This window comes from Vanellus vanellus (genome assembly GCF_965231255.1).
Source record: "Vanellus vanellus genome assembly, chromosome: 4".
Classification (NCBI taxonomy): Eukaryota; Metazoa; Chordata; class Aves; order Charadriiformes; family Charadriidae; genus Vanellus; species Vanellus vanellus.
Window position 1 is genome coordinate 15,223,360 of NC_138909.1, and position 17,066 is coordinate 15,240,425.

At 40.0% G+C, this 17,066-nt stretch overlaps 1 protein-coding gene across 1 annotated transcript in view; it reads right to left on the reverse strand.

Annotated features, from left to right (window-relative positions):
• Positions 1-684: 684 nt before the first annotated feature.
• Positions 685-17,066, reverse strand: part of OTUD4 (OTU deubiquitinase 4) — a 34,432-nt gene continuing 18,050 nt past the window's right edge. Inside the window, exons 12-21 of the mRNA XM_082481977.1 lie at positions 16,868-16,992; positions 16,578-16,758; positions 14,450-14,615; positions 12,451-12,571; positions 10,310-10,365; positions 9,612-9,770; positions 8,900-9,038; positions 7,584-7,853; positions 6,786-6,826; positions 685-4,541 (exon numbers count right to left, since the gene is read on the reverse strand). Of these exons, the coding sequence (XP_082338103.1) occupies positions 3,297-4,541; positions 6,786-6,826; positions 7,584-7,853; positions 8,900-9,038; positions 9,612-9,770; positions 10,310-10,365; positions 12,451-12,571; positions 14,450-14,615; positions 16,578-16,758; positions 16,868-16,992 (2,503 nt within the window). The 3' untranslated portion in view covers positions 685-3,296. The remainder of the gene's footprint in view (positions 4,542-6,785; positions 6,827-7,583; positions 7,854-8,899; positions 9,039-9,611; positions 9,771-10,309; positions 10,366-12,450; positions 12,572-14,449; positions 14,616-16,577; positions 16,759-16,867; positions 16,993-17,066) is intronic.

The following is a 17,066-nucleotide window of genomic DNA, read 5'->3' on the forward strand; positions in this document are numbered from 1 at the left end:
AGTAGGACTCTTTCTCTGCTTTGTGATTAAGATCATGTCAGTTTTTAGAAGCACATGAAAATAAGCATCATTTAGTAAACATCCTACAAAGCCTACCGTTTTCAGGGACACACATACAGTACTTCGAGCAACAAAGCTGTGGTTTATAGAAAGGTAACCAGATCTCTTAGGAAGGGAAACTGAGACAATCGATTCCCCGTTCAACTGTAACTACTGGCACCTGCTGTCTTTCCACAGAAAGATTAAGTTTTTACAAGGTTAAAATGCAAGAAGTACTTTTGCCTAAAATGAACCCTTTGATCCTTGCTACACACAAAAATGAAGGTAAATTTAAAAAATAGCCTGTTAAAATTGATTTCTATATAAAGTAAGGTCCTTCAGAGAGACAGGGAAAAGTGCCTATATGTAAGGGTTCCTACACAAATGGTACACAAGTAAGTTTCACAGACATGCAGAAATAACATTCAGCTGTATATCTTAAAAAGTCAGGAACAGTATTTTCCATGCAACAGTTGTGTTCTGCCTTTGGCATATGAAAAATGTTACAAGACATGAAAAAAACATGGCTTTGTTCTTTATTTACATCTTTCCCTCCTAAGTTACAGGAGAAGGTAGTGGTTTGTCTTTTGTGTGTGGTGTTTTTTTTTTTTTTCCTTAAGCCATCATGTCTGTTAGTGACTTGGATATTTTATAGCCTTGGCAGCATCAGGAGTTACATATGCTCCACCAGGCTATGTCAAACTGACAACACTAATCCATCTGTATTATGCTAGCAGATGTACAGGTGATGAACACAGGCTTACACCACCACCACCTATTTAGACAAAAACTTCCAAAGGCTAACTGAAATTTGTAGTTAAGTCACAAAGATAAGTACAAGTCCCTTTGGACTTGAGCTCTGCATCTTCTGCTAATCAGTCCTAATTAAGGTAAGGTAAAGATGCAGTTTAGCAAATATCTGAAGCTGTATTTCTCTGTTCATTATATACTTATATTACTAACCTGTGCGATCCTGCGGTTTACAACATCTGGCCCAGGTTTGGCCAATCAATCTACAAGTCTTTCAGAAAAAAACAGAGGAAACCATACTTAATCAAGTGAAGGTGGAGAAAATACTTCTACACACTTCAGTGCTTACTTGTCCTAGAGCAGCAAGGCAGGACATAGGCCCAGTTTAAGTACTTCAGTTTTTAAAAGAAAATTCTAAAAGCACAGCCCTAGCACTTACTGCCATGCCTGTTTTCCAAGAAGTTTCTGTGGAAAGCGTACTGCCTTTGATCTTGCAACAAAGCTCATGATTAGATGCCTGCTCTAGCACTCAATGATTATTTCAGTGACTGCTGGACAGATATGGGCTACAACTGCCATTATGCTTTACAGCCTCCCAGGAAAGATGACAAGAAGCCTCCTTTAAGTCTTTGTAAGTAGCAGAGGTAAACAGAGACCACAATAGTATCAACTGTTAAATCCCTCAGTGCTTGCTTAGTTCTCAACCTGAAAAAACTGAAGATACATTTCCGAATGGAAAAGCATTTAGATTTAAAAAAAAAAAAAAAAAACAAACCCAAACACAACAAACAAAAAACCCCACACACAAACAAAACTAAACCAACCCACACCAAAAACCCCACAGCACAGCCCCTACCACTACCATTTTGAACAAGAACTAGAAACGCATTTTTTGTCCCTTATTAGTTTGCAGCTTGCCTATATATTAGCTACTTGTTTATAGTTCTGCTGCTGTCTACAAGTGGCTCTAGGAGAACAAACCCATTCATTTAATGTCATTGCAACAGTTTCAGATACGTGAATATAATTTAGAAAGAAAGCAAAAAGACAAACATTTATTTTAAGTAGGGTTTTATACATGGCATGCATCTGAAAAGAAATTCTTTATCACATAACTATCACTCAAGTTTCCTGATCGAGGGTGTACAATCTCAGACATGAATGAAAGGGTACCATCACCTACACTAGTATATACAGAGATATAAAAATATACACAACAGTTAATTTTACAGAGCAACAGAAGTGAGTGAATACTGTGCACACTGCACTCTCCAAGTTTGGACAGCTGAACATCCAAACTGCAAAGGCAACAGGAACACTGCAGAGATGGTTATCAGGCAGGGTCAGAAGAAACAGCATCAGGACTCTGACACAGTGTAAAAATATAAGGCAGAAGCCACTTTCTTCTGAATTGTAGGGAAGAGCAGAGCACACAGAGACTCTCCATCTTGCTTTTAAAAGTAGTTCCAGCAATGAGTTGTACATGCAAAACATAAATTTGCATCAACAGTGCAACAACAAAAGAATACTGAACAGTAGCTCGATCATACAAACTTAAAAAAAAACGTAACACGTACTTTTTTTATGCATCTCTCCTCACAAAATATCTAGGATTTGTCAGTGCATTAGTGTTAAAGTGGCATTAAAAAAACTTCTGCTATTATAACAGATGCAGAATTATTTTGGAAATGCATAGCATCTACATTTTTATTGTCTTTGTAATTATTTAGTTGGCATAGGCACCATTCTAGTCACACCAGCATTAAGAATTCTTGGTGGAAACAGCCATTCTTATCTATTCATACACAGCTATTCTTGACTGCTTGTTTTGATCTTGATTTCAACAAATAAATGCTTTTTAAAATTCAAAAATATACCCTATGAATATTAAAAGAACTATATACAACATACCTAAGACACAGGGTTAGCTGGCTGCCGTACGTGTAACACACTGAAGAGAAACATTCAAGTTTGACTGATATTTTTTCTTTTTTTTTTTTCCTTTTTTTTTTTTTTTTTTTTTTTTTTTTTTTTTTGAGATGAAAGGCCTTTGGGTTGGAAGCATCAAAGACAACAGTGCAGTAGGCTGAGAATTCCTTTAGCTCAGTTCAGAACTAAGGCATTGTATGATAAAATATACATTTATATTTGGTGCAATGTTACTGTTGATTTTAGAATCTAGATCACGTCAAATGCTATACTTTGTCACTCTAGTAAATGTACGTATCCATCTTTTATCACAAACTCAAACCTTTGCGGGGGGGGGGGGGGGGGGGGGGAATATATATCAAATGCTAAACCTATATTGTTTTTTCCTAATTTGACATTGAGGAAAAAATGCTAAGCCAAACAAATTCTATAATCCCAAAAAAAACCCATACGGTAGGAGTTCACATCCTCCTAGTCTTTACTCACCAAAAGTTTAACTTTACTAAAAAAGATTTAAGATTTTAAACTGCTACTTCAAGTTACTTCTGCATTTTAAAATTTTCAATTATCCGTTCCTTCTATGTTTGATGCCCCCTCTGATTATCTCCCAGTGTTGCCCTTCTCCTGTCATTCCTATACGGCCTCCCTCTGAAGTTTCGCTGATACTGGTAGCCATCATCTCTGCTTCTGCCAGGTGGTCCTTTCCAGCCTTCCTCATTTCTTTGGAACTGGTATCCTCCCCTGCTGGAATAACCCCACTCAAGTCTAGGCCTTCTGCCTCCTCCGTAAGTCTGGTTATAAAATTGCTTGGATCTACCACTTCTCAGCATATCGGAAACTTCACTCTCGTCTTCGGAGCTCTCTTCCCTTGTCCTCTGTGTCCTGCTTTCTGTCTGCAGGTTACCCGCACCCTTGGAATCTCTACCTTTATCAGTCTTCTCCTTACGACTGGAAACGCTGTTTTTCAGTTCATTTTTCGGTGGTTCTGCCAACAGTGGCGGAGTGTTGGGCACCACCGTCTGCCTCTCAGTCCCCTGTATTTGTGAAGAGCGATTTTGCTGCCCAGCCGTTTTTTGCTTAGCAGGAGAAGGCGAAGGACAAGTTTGCTCCAACTGAGGTGCCCTAGCTGAAGTTTCTTTTGGGGCACTGCATTCACTGCTTGCACCGGCCACAGGGAACGGGATGGTGTTTGAGCCGCCGCTGCTGGCAGTCTTCTCAAGCTGTTCTGCACAGTTTACTACGGGAACTGGAGGGCTGCATTCTTTAGCCACATACATGTTCGCAGAGGTGCTGGCTGTTGCCTCTTTGTCCTCAGGTGACATGACGACATTAGGTCTTCCTACTGCGTTTTCAATGAAACCCTGAACTGGGTACCCATACCAAAAGTGGGGAAAGAAAGGAGGTGCTATTGGAACAGCTCCTAGAAAGTGATTGTGTCCAAAGGGTGGCTGCGGGAACATGTTTTTCCCTCTCAGGGACTCCTCATAGTTTGCATGAAGAGCTTGCACCGGATTCTCCGATTCTACACAGACCTGTCCTTGACTTTCTGACACCTGAGCTGTAGGTATAATCAGAGGCAGTGATGGAGATCTACTGTCAACCTGTGGAATTTGACCGTTGGATCTGAGCTCGCTCTGCACAGGAAAGGGCCTGTTTGTTCGTGCAGTTTCGCTTTCATTCTGAGCCAGCGGAGCCTCCTGGAACCAGGGGTTGTGCGGATACACAGGAAGGGGCACGTTTGGGTACATTCTACAAGCAGCTAAATAGGCCTGATGCAGGGGGTACAAGTAAGAATGGGGTGCCCACATGGGACAACTGTATGCCTGCAAGACAGGGAAAAAACAAACAAACAAAAAAGTATTTGGTCTTTTGAATGTGCAGACAGCATAATAGCACACAGGTCATTTACCATTTTGAAACAGTAAATTACAGGAAGTAAAGGTTAATTTTATTTACAGTGACTGCCCTTAATTCTAAAGAATATCTAAGACTCCGGATGACATTCTCATTTTTTGTTTTCCTTACAAATGCAGGTGAAACGTGCAACAGTTGCGACCAGTAAGAAAACTTGGTAACGTAATTTCTACATAATTAATTTAAACACATGATGCTATTAAGTCAAGCTTTAGCTATGCATTTGAAGACACGTATTTCAAATTCATTTTCAGAATCACAATTATTAATCAGCAATTTTCCCTACTAGCTCACTTTTCAAAATTCTAAGGGTTAACAAGGAAAACAAAAAGTCATACCACACGTTTATTTTCACTTTAAAAAATAAATAAATAAAACCCACACCAACAGACTGTACCAAGATCCAAAGTTAGATCATTGCCCCAAGGACAATTTGTAAAGACTGAAATCCATTTATATTCACCCAACCCACAGATCAGCTTGCTTAGAAGCCCTTTCATAACGTAGAGGGATAGAGCTCATTAGAATATGCAATACACTTTCCAGATACTGGCAGGGGTCACACAATGGACACACACCATTTTCAGCAGCAACCTTTCCTGTGCTGCTAGTGACCACCACCTGTGTTCACAATACCGAAGTCACCCATCTCAGGCGGCGACCCCCTTCCCTTTCCTCTAATTCCATGTTAACTAACCAGCAGATAGTCGCTTATTGCTCAGAGTTAGAGATTATAAACACAGACTTTGTGCTTGTATTTTGGCACCTAGCAACTGGCCCAAGAGCAACACTGTAGGATGTTTTTATAATACAACCTGCCAAATACACATATTTCAGGCCATACAGAACACCATGCAAGGCTGCTGGAGGCACAAGGCTGTCTATGAAAACATTGGAGTAGAGGGCAGAGTCCAAAAACCAGCACGGTCTTGTCTGTGCCATCTATAGAAACAGTCCCCAGGGGAAACCATCCCAAGAAGCCCACCCAGACCTCCTCTCAAGAGGAACGAGTCGGTTGCCTGTGAACGAGCAGCTGGAAGGGTGTGGGTATCAGCATGGCAGGACCCGGGACCAGTGGACAGGGTAATGCAGAAAGTACCTCCCAGGTCTACTTCACTATTTGGTCACCAGCTGAGGAGGCACAGCTACCAGAACATGGGACTTTGACCAGTAGATGGTGCTGTAGCACGAAAATGACAGACTATATCCTAAATAATACAAAGTACCAGTAAGGGGAGTCTCAAATACAGGTAAGCTTATGAAATAAATGCTGTGTAAATATATTGCGGTGACACTTGCTAATGACTATGGATTTTCCGTTAAGCAAACGGACTTGTATTGGGCACAGTTATCAAATCTAAGGTTACTTTGTAAGTTGCACTGAACATTCCTTCTTTCCATACAGAGACACCAAAGAAAATCATTGCTTCTGCCCAAAATCATGTGGAAAAAGCCTAAGAGCTGTCAGCACCTTTTCCAAAGTAGTTGGAGTAAGAGAAGGTAAAAAAGGAACATTTTTATGTGTAGAAGGAGGAAACTAAGCAAACAATCAGTCCTTAGCAAGAAATGGAAAATGTTGCCTTTTTGGATGAGCCTCTTCCTCAACCACACACACAGATTTGCACCACATATACGTATCAACCACTATTATAATTAATTAGAAGGTTAAAAGTAAAATACTGTTATCCTTAACCTGAGCAAGAAAGGTCAGACTGCAGATTACTTACAGGAGTGTCCACAGGGAAAGACATAATCAGTATTTGTAGTGCAGTGGCTTTGCCAATACACAGACATAGTCAAAGTCAGACTTCTCTTTTACTATACACTGCTTCTGAAAGACTGAATCTTCAATCTCACAATGGTTTACCTGTGCATTTGTAAAGCACAATTTCTGTTGACTGTATGTATAGCCATAGTTGGAAGCCAATAGTTCTCACTATCACTGTGGAGATAAAATGTATTTCTGCTGCCTTGAACTGCAATGTGGGCCAGTATTGGCATCCCAGTTAACAGAAGACAAAATAAGAAAGCATTTAAAATTGAACTTGAAGTGTAAGGCTGCAGCAATCAAACTTCTGCACTCTAAGTATTACCAAAGACAAGCAAATTTTATGGTATAAAGCATAAAAACATAAGTAAGTTTGAAGAGTTACCTTCACACCAAGATTGAAGAAAAATCGAAGAATATTCTTATCTAGGGAAAAAAAAAAAACAAAAAACAAAACAAACAAACAGAAAGAGATCTATAAAGACCTAAAATATTACACTTCATCTGATCCAAAAAAATTAGTCCCTGCATAAAGTTCCATTTCAGTAGAGAAACACTGGTACTAAGTTGCTGCTTCCATGTCTTTGACTGATTTGGTTGGTTTTGGGTTTTTTTGCCACAGTAAGATATCTAGAACACAACTGCTGTTTAAATTTCAGTTTTAACAGTTTGTGGAACTGAACTCCTAGTTTTTAAAGAAACAGTCCAGTAAACAAATACCACCGTGCAGTCAGATGTGACATGTTCTTTACAGGCATATTCCATATCTGTAGTATGTCAAAACATGTATTTTCCCAGAGCAGCAAGGAAACGCTCCACAACTTCCAAGCTTTTGATTACAAGAGAAAACCCTTTACTGTAAAAGGAAACAGTTCTCCAAAGAAAATCCTTTCCATTCACAAAACCTTGAGTTATGGTGGGTCGAGCTAAGAACCACAAAATGATCGTATCAGATTTGCAGGGGTAACCACTTAAAATAATCCTAAAGTTAGCAACACAAACTGAAGAGTTACAACTGTATTCAGTATTTCCTCCCACACCTTAAATCATGGAGTGACAACAATTGGATCTTTTGACACACATTAACAACAGGACCAAAGAGGTGACCTTTACCTACATTGTAAGAAAAGAAAACCTATTAGGAAAAATGGTATAAAATCCAGACCTCCTTCCACCTTCTCACCTTTAGGTAAGTCTTCCCCAGTATTGCACAGGGAGTAAGAGGGTGCAACAGCTCTTTCTCCCTTTTCATTAAAAGGGAATCCAGGGTATAGTGGATCCTGATAAGGATTCAGAGTCTGAGGCAAAGGCATTAAAGGCTGGTTAACTGCTTGTAGCGACACAGGAACTCCAGCAACTGGAGCAGATGTTACCTGAGCCTGTGATACAATAGAGTCAGGTCCCGTTGCTGGGGCTGGCATCAATGAAGAAGCAGGTATTTGTGGTGGAATACCTAAGGGAAAAAAAACCAAACCACAACGTATGTACACAGCTCAACTACATACAATCACAAAAGAAAATGACAGCGGGAAAGCAAGTTCCAAAAGACAGAAGAAAAAAAAAGAAAAATGGTATTCAGAAAGACATAGGAGGAAATTCTTGAGTCAGGCAGTTACAAACAAAAGAAGATTTGGCTAAATGCAGAGAATAGTTTTCAGAAAGAGTGAAACAGTTAAGCTTCCCAGAAATAGCTAAACCCTTCCCATATTTCTTTTTAAAATTATGAATTCCAGAAGGAAGTAGGAAGGGGAGAATAAAAGGGGGGAACCAAAACTTATGTGAATCTCTGCAGTTCTCATTCTGACTAGTCATTTACAGTCAGCTCTGTATCCAAGCTCAGATTAACTGGGCTGTGCATCTTCTGTCACAGACGTGGTCAAGTATGACAGGTTTATTACCATACAGTATGCTGATGTGAAAGCTAGTTCTTGTACAGAAACACAATGGTGGGAGAGAAAATACAGCACCTGATCTAATGACCAATATCGAATCTAAGATAATTCCACCTCTCAGAAAATCGCACAGCACAGATAAAACTTTATACTGGCTTTGCAGCTCAGGTCCAAATGGATCTCATTAGCTCCAGGCATACCAGACCCAAATTGAGTCCTTAGTGAATCAAGAAGCTTATTACATGGGATACAGAGCACAAACATATATTAAGCTCCAACAGGCTGACAACGTGTTCTACATTAAGCACATCCTCAGAATAAGCCCCCTTAAAACTCAATGCTATACCACTCAGGAGTAAAAGGGAGAGTTGAATACACATCCCTTTTCCGCCTTCAGACAGGGAGTAAAGCCAACTATATTTACAGGCAATCAAAGACCTACTACAACTCTCACTGACTTTCAGCAGTGAGAACTACATTTATAAATGACTGCCTCTGGAACGTGATGTTAAGTAAAATGGTGTCTCCTGGAGGCATCTTCAATTCAGCAAGACAAAGTATTTTTCAGGGTTAGTAGTTTCTGATTTACATTAGTATTTCTTCAAACCTGCTGGTCCATAGGTTGCTGGCTCACTTGGCCAAGCTGGCACAATGGCTGGTACAGAAGGCACTGCTGGAGGTAAATGCACCTCAGAAAAGACTGGTGAGGGTGTTGGAGTTATGCTTGGTAGGCATTCTGTCAGGGTCTATAAAACCAAAGAGAACACATGAAATTATTCTAAATCACCATTGTTGGTGACCCCTAACATGTCTGACTTCTACCAAAAAAGGCTCGATGTATAGACTCAGTATTGTCCCGACAACCACCACAGGAAAATATGAACTAGTAACATATCAGGCTGTATACAGAAGACAGATGTGTGATACATTGCATCACTGTGTGAAGAACTCTGCACTGAGCTCTACCCAGAACATGCTTGTACCACAGCCAGCCATCAGTGTTACAAGCACCTCCACAAGCACTAAATTTAGTCTCTCCCATCCAAAAGAAAAGCCACCCTCGCAAATGATTATCAATGACCTTGGAGAAACCTGAAAAAGCAAAAGGTAAAAAATTTAAAGTGAAAAGCACAGTTATCTTTCCAGAAAGATATAAAATAACCCTGCTCTCAGAACAGAAAGGACATACTTCTGCTTTTCTATCAAGGGTTGTCCTTTTACATTCATTATGTTGGACATAACAGACTTCAAACTGTAGACTTCAGCATTATCACCACAGAAATGACTATGTAATTAAAAGCCAGTATTATAATACATACGTGGCTGTGATGAAGCTCCCCTTTGTCTGAAGTCTCCTGACCGGAAAACTTTGAAACCAAACAAACGTTTCTTACTTGCTCAGCAAGAACCGGAGAATCTGTTTTCACTTGTTCCAAAGGAGATGAAGCTTTTGGATAACTCTCATCTTGACTATTCTTCTAAAGCAAAGTTAGAAACAACAGACACAGCTAGTCTAATAGTAAGATTTACTTTTCAAAGAGGCATTCAAAGATATTAAACCACACTACATACGAAGTGGGCTAAGCACCCAATCACTTTTATACTAGTGGAACATTTTGCTTATTGAAAGGACAGCAAAGGTTAAAAGCCAACAAGAGGCCACAAATCTTCACTGAACTTGAGATCACGGTTTGCTAGCACAGTAGCTATTAGTAAACATCAAATCTTCTGTGGTCCCAGTATACTGAAAGTGCAGACTGTACTAAGCAATAACAAATCCAGATTTGCAAGTGCTTTCAATAGCCCAGATTTGAGAACTCAGATTGCAGAGAAAGACTGTAAGTATGGGTTACAGGAAAGCTGACAGCAATACAAGCCTCCAAGCTTAGAAGTGTTTCACGACAAGCTGTAAAGCAGCAGCAGCAATCACAGCTCTGAAGGCAGCTATTGCTCTGCTAATCATGTATCAGAGAAGCAATAACATTAAAAAAAAATTTGGTCTTTTCTTTAAGATTACCTCAGATGAATTTGGTTCAAGCTTCTGACTTAAGTGGATCTGCCTGGAATTTGACTCTGTAACACCAAGACATAACCTAGTAAATGAACCATTACACCACTCATGGCTATCACAACTTAAGCCAGTTAAAGTTTGTCGTTCCAAAATTAAACCTTCAAGACAAAACCTACCTCAGCACATATTACTTCAGAAAACTTAAACTTCAATTTTTATCAAAGATCAAAGCATCCTAAAATAAACAGTTGTCAGGGCAGTAACAGAGCAGCTACTTCAACCTGGGGTTTCAAAGCCCTACAGGGGTTCCTTTACTGGTTTTTGCTAACCATTTCAGTGATGCTTGAGGGAAGCAGGACAAAAATGTAGCTGTCTCTTTGAACACATAACATTTACCCTAAACCCCTCCTAGTGAAAAAGAAGTAAGTTTGTACTTTGCTTGAAGTGAAAATGTTTTCATATGCATTTCCATATTCAAGTGTTAAGATAACAGAGGATTAATCTTGTCTACTTTTAACTGATTAAAAGACCAGTTTAGAAGGCTTCAATGGTTCAAAAGATCTATAAAGTTTTCATACTAATGCATAAAGTTTAATTTCTCAAGCACTAGCAAACACTTGGTGGGGGAGGCAGTGTTGAAAAATGGCATAATCTTCATATAATAAGATCTATGGAAGTTCTTCACATGCTAGCTTATGTTCAAATCTGGTTACCACTGCTTGTGAATCAAATTAATGCACATAAGTTTAATAGTAGCTGCTAAATAGATATGTACTTTTTAAAAGCATGGTATATGCACCATCACAACTAGACAACAATGTAAATTAAACCAATATTGATTATGAGAATTACTGCCAATTCCCCAGCACCAATAGGAATCTCTAAATACTCAGAAGGAAGTACAACTTATTCCCACAGGATTAAATAACCTAGTTTCAGAAGAGGCAATGCAATCCAGAGCATCACAAAAAAAAAAAAAAAAAAAAAAAACAACACAAAACGAGAAAGCTGTACATGCCATGCACTTCAGCAAAATCATCATGACACTGTAGTAAAGAGCTTTCTCTATGTGAACATTCTTTCTGGCATTGCTGATGAAACAAGTTTTCAGATGTTTGGAGAATGAAAAATAGGTAACATCAGTCCTTGTGAAACCATTCAAGAAGCCACTACATGTTGTAAGAGGGACTAGAGAACACAAATACCATAAATACACAACATGATGCCTCTGCTGTTGCCAGAGATAAGGAAACAACGACAACAAAAAAGATTTTAAAAAATGGAGGGAAGGAACAGCTTCTAAGAGGGGGCTAAAGAGTTTGAATGTTATTTAGTCAGAAAAAAACAAAAAGTGAAAGAAGCCAAGACCAAATTTGGTGTTTAGTTGCAGCAAAGCTGACAGGACAAAAAAAAAAAAAATAATAGTATCGGTTGCATTTAGCAAAGATTTACTAACTACCTCCTGACAGCTTCAGCTTTCATCTATTACTGCCACGTTCTGCTTTCTCACAGAAGAAGAAAAGCTTAGAGTCAATGAAGAGAAGCTAATGAGTGTTGTAACAGATTGGGGGAGGGAGAAAACCCAAACAAGTTTTGACCACATGGCAGCTCTTTCTACTGTAAACAGGGTTGGTTGGGATGTTGTGGGGTTTTTTTTTGTTTTTTTTTTTTTTTTTTTTTTTTTTTTTCCAATTCTTCTGCACACCATCTTCTTCTCTCTTTCTGTACCATTGTGTGCTAATTCTTAACCTTGCCACATTGAATACTTTTACCTCCTTTTCTCTTAACTGACTCCAGTAAGCAGTCTTAATACTCCTCCCACTAGCACTTTCTCCCACACTCACTAGAATTTCAACGGGATCTAATTTAGCGTAGCTCAGAGAGTCTTTTTATTTCTCTCATTCCTCTCTTTCCTCTTCCCATTTACCACAAAAATCCCAGCAAGGAGCCTGCACTCTCAGACACATTCATAAAGCACAAAAACATACTTTCTTTGCCAACCACATCTTTGCCACCTTGAGCGTAGCTTAGTTTGGCACTATTACTTATGATAATTTTTGCCTATCTTGAATGAATTCTGAGGCTGGTAATAAAAACAAGCAAGCAAACAAACAAAAAAGCCTTGATCTAAAAATATTTATTTTTACCTTTATCCTTCTGCTCTTCTACCTCTGCAGTCCACTTGCTATTTCTTCTCTCGTTATTTGAGAACTTTTTCTGGTTTAAATTATCCACAGTCTGCGTAGCAGCCTGACAGACTGACTGATTCTAAAGAAGTTTACAAAAGCAGAAATACAAATTTATATAATAAGTCCCATGATGCTTTGCTATCATCTGATATGATACTACCATGCCTTCATGACATGTAATATTCATCTCTGTGATAGGCAGAAAAGGGGGGGGAGGGGAGCAGTCTTGATCAGTATCACTCAGATTCATCCACTCTTTCACTCATTGCCAAATTTTGCAAGGTGTCCTTTAAAAGCATTCATGTCGTTGGTTTACATGACAAACAAAGACTGCTTCACTCAGACAACAGCCACTTTAAAATCACAGCCTCCTTCTGCAGGTGAACAAATACAGAATACTATTAACCACAGCTCAGAGAGAGCGAGCAACCTCTGTCCCTTAGGCTTCAGTCTTGGTCTGCTCTTTGCAGTGCAGAAGAGCTGTACATTTCTTCTCGATTACATCAATATAAGTGATTACTGCTTAAGAACTGAAAGATACTGTGCAGGAAGTCACTCAGAATCACAGAATGGGTTGGAAGGGACCTTAAAGATCATCAAGTTGCAACCCCCCTGCCATGGGCAGGGACACCTCCCACCCACTAGCCCAGGTTGCTCAAAGCCCCATCCAGCCTGGCCCTAAACACCTCCAGGGATGGGGCCTCCACAACTTCCCTGGGCAACCTCTTCCAGTGCCTCACCACCCTCACAGTAAAGAATTTCTTCCAACTATCTAATCTAAATCTACCCTCTATCAGTTGAAAACCATTACCACTCATTCTGTCACTACACTCCCTGATAAAGAGTCCCTCCCCATCTTTCTTGTAGGCCCCCTTTAGGTACTGGAGGGCTGCCATAAGGTCTCCCTGGAAACCTTCTCTTCCCCAGGCTGAACAACCCCAACTCTCTCAGCCTGTCCTCATAGGAGAGGTGCTTCAGCCCTCGGATCACCTCTGTAGCCCTCCTCTGGACTTGCTCAACAGGTCAATGTCCTTCTTATCTTCCTACTTCCACAAAGACAGAGGTTTAAGGCCCATCTTTCACCTACTCATTCTTCCCAGCCTTAGTCTTGTTTCTGTTTGCCCTAGAATTTAAATCCAAAAAGCGCCACACATCTCTGGAATAAACCTATGTACACAGCAACTCTTTACCCACAGGATCTGCTCAGTCCCTGGATGTACCGAGATTCCCATGCACTTTCCTTAAAATTGCACCAATAGCATAATCTCTCAAAATCTAAAGGCTACATTCTTCTCTCAGACACAGACAAAACCACTGAAGCCAGCTCAGCTCCACAACAGAAAAAGAGCAAGTCTGAGAAAGAGTTTGCATTACTAATGACACCAAGCAAGTTGTCACACCAATAAGTCCTCATTTATAAAAAGTCATTTATAAATAAAAAAGATTTTATGTGGAACAAATCAGAAAAAAATCACCTAGACACCTTCGATATTAATTCAAGCTCTACAGTGCCATTTTACTGAGCTGTTTCTCAGCTAAATTAAACTGTACTTCAGAGCAAATTCTGTCTTCACCTTGAAGTTTGATCCCACCATACAAGAAAAAGACATCCAAGTAATTGTAGGGGAGTGTAAAGCCTTCCAAAGACAGGAGAAACATGAAGAAAGAAACCCACAGCTTCACATACTCATGTGTCTACCATATTTACATGTCTGAAGAACTGTGTACAGTGGACATTAATTATTCCCAGAGGAAACTACTATGGATATGTCTTACATTGAATACATAAAGCATTGTAGATTCATATATTTCTATGTAGAAAGTGAGCGTGAAGGAAATATCCTTAACTTTTGAATTGTACAGTAATGTAACAATAGCAAAACAACAATTGCTAATTAAAGATTCATGGGCAAGTATGAAAAATGCACTATTAATTACAATGAAAAAAAAAGCATACATTGGAAAGAGCAGGAAAAGCTTGCTCATCCCTCTGCTGGATCTCATAAAGCGAACGAGATTCTTCTATAGCCTGTTTCTCCCTGCGTTCCTCTGGAGACAGGCCAAAGTAGTTACAATCTCTGCTGCCGTGGTTCAGATCCTCAGTTCTCTCCCGGTCTGGTTTTCTGTAAAGGAAAAAAAATGAAACGAGACCACTTTGACAAAGAAATTCAATTATTACCAGTATCAAACACAATACAAACTCATGGTTTAGAAGGAGGAAAGAAGATAATTATATACCACTGCTTATGTGACTCCACATGTACCAGATCCCTTTCTGCCCATTGCAAGTTACCGATATGCATAAAATTTAAGGAAAGGAAAGAATTAGTTTTGTCCGTGGTTTATTCACTTCAATACAATTTTGAAAGACTTTATAATAAATGGTGATTATTAGATCATAGTTAAAAAACAAATCCCTACATTAAGTAGGGATCTAATCCATTTCTGTGCCAACCAAGAACTGATCACCCCCCATCTGCTATCTATGAACATGCAAGAGAAAGCTGGGGAAGTGGATTTCCATAAATAAAACAACAAAAGGGGAAACACATGATGATTTTCAACATCTGAAGCATCACTACACAATATTAACATCACTGTTTCAGCTTTCTGAATGCCTTAACTAAACTTTTTAGGATACTCACGTATTTAGGTTAATGGGGGAAAAAAAATGTCCTTCAAATGTTGCATGTGGCAGACTCCAGACACCCCAGCACAGTTATTCCATAAGGGGTGGAATACAGTAGAGTGACAGAATAGATTACAAAGACAGCAGCCCTGAGGAGAAGAACCTGGGGCTGGGTGGGTTGTCTGATGTGAAACTCATCATGAGCTAGGAATGTGCACTCATAGCCCAGAAAGCCTACCTCATCCTGGGCTGCATCAAAAGAAGTGTGGCCAGCAGGTCAAGGGAGGTGATTTTGCCCCTCCACTCTTGTGAGACCCCACCTGGAGTACTGGGTCCAGCTCTGGAGCCCTCAGCACAGTACCTGTTGGAGCGAGTCCAGAGGAGGGCTACAGAGGTGATCTGAGGGCTGAAGCACCTCTCCTATGAGGACAGGCTGAGAGAGTTGGGGTTGTTCAGCCTGGGGAAGAGAAGGTTTCCAGGGAGACCTTATGGCAGCCCTCCAGTACCTAAAGGGGGCCTACAAGAAAGATGGGGAGGGACTCTTTATCAGGGAGTGTAGTGACAGAATGAGTGGTAATGGTTTTCAACTGATAGAGGGTAGATTTAGATTAGATAGTTGGAAGAAATTCTTTACTGTGAGGGTGGTGAGGCACTGGAAGAGGTTGCCCAGGGAAGTTGTGGAGGCCCCATCCCTGGAGGTGTTTAGGGCCAGGCTGGATGGGGCTTTGAGCAACCTGGGCTAGTGGGTGGGAGGTGTCCCTGCCCATGGCAGGGGGGTTGCAACTTGATGATCTTTAAGGTCCCTTCCAACCTAAACCATTCTATGATTCTAAGAGTTTGGGTTTGTATCCAAGTACAGAATAGTCCTTTAGACAGAAGAAGAGTGGCAATGATGAAAAACTCTGCTGCAGCAGCACAATGAATTAAAAAAAAAAAATTAAAAAAAAAAAAAATCACTACAAACAAAAGCAGGCAAAATGCTGTTCTCATATTCCTTCAAGTGATCAGGCATAACATAAAGCAGTCCTCCATGACAGGTTTTGCAGAAGCTGAGGGAAGATCTCAGGCATGCCCAAGAAGCACTACTTATGACATTACTTAAGCCCCAAGCAGAAAAAAGAAAAAAACAAAAACAAAAAAAAAACAACCAACATCCACTTTCCAAGAAGAAACTGCAGTTTTGTGTACAGTACTTCCAGGGGAGATGCTGCCGTGCAAGCAAAAAAAGTGGGAGCTCATGATGGCAGCAGTTTTGAAAAAGGTTTCAACAACAACAACAACAAAACAACAAACAAACATAAAAAAAAAAAAAATATTTTTCCTGTGCTTGTATGTATTCTTAAGGACTTGGAACACTTCTGAAGAATTCAATGACAACATATCTCAAAAGAGCATGTTGGAAACATCTGAAGCAGACACCTTGGTTTCAAGATAAATTTGTTACTTGCAGTTTTACCTTACAGTTTGGGAAGAATTCCTGCCTGGAGCTTTTTGCTCGGTTGAGGTCTGATGAGGCTGGGGTCCAGAACATACAAACTGATGCTGCCTGGTTCCCACAGTATGCTGAAGTCGAGGAGGTAGTGCTGACTGGGGTTTTATTGACTTGCTCTGATTCTTTGGCCCTCTGCAATCTGCATCTGTGATAAAGATATGAAAACAGATACATTTTAATAGTTCTTTAAGCTCTTTGGGACAAAACATCTGACAATAAAAGATTCTGCCACAGAAAGACAGGTACAATCCTACCGGGCTGAGCATTCTGCCCCCATGTTGGGAAAAACTTTTTTATCTTCTTCCCTGGCACAGTGTTCCAGCCCTCCATAGGAGAGGTCTGTGGAAGAGGTTTAAGGCTCTTCAGTGAGACAGCATGCCTATAAAACAAGGAATTACAAAGGGAAAAATATCTTATAGACCACACTGCGGCTTGCATTAATTAGTACCACAT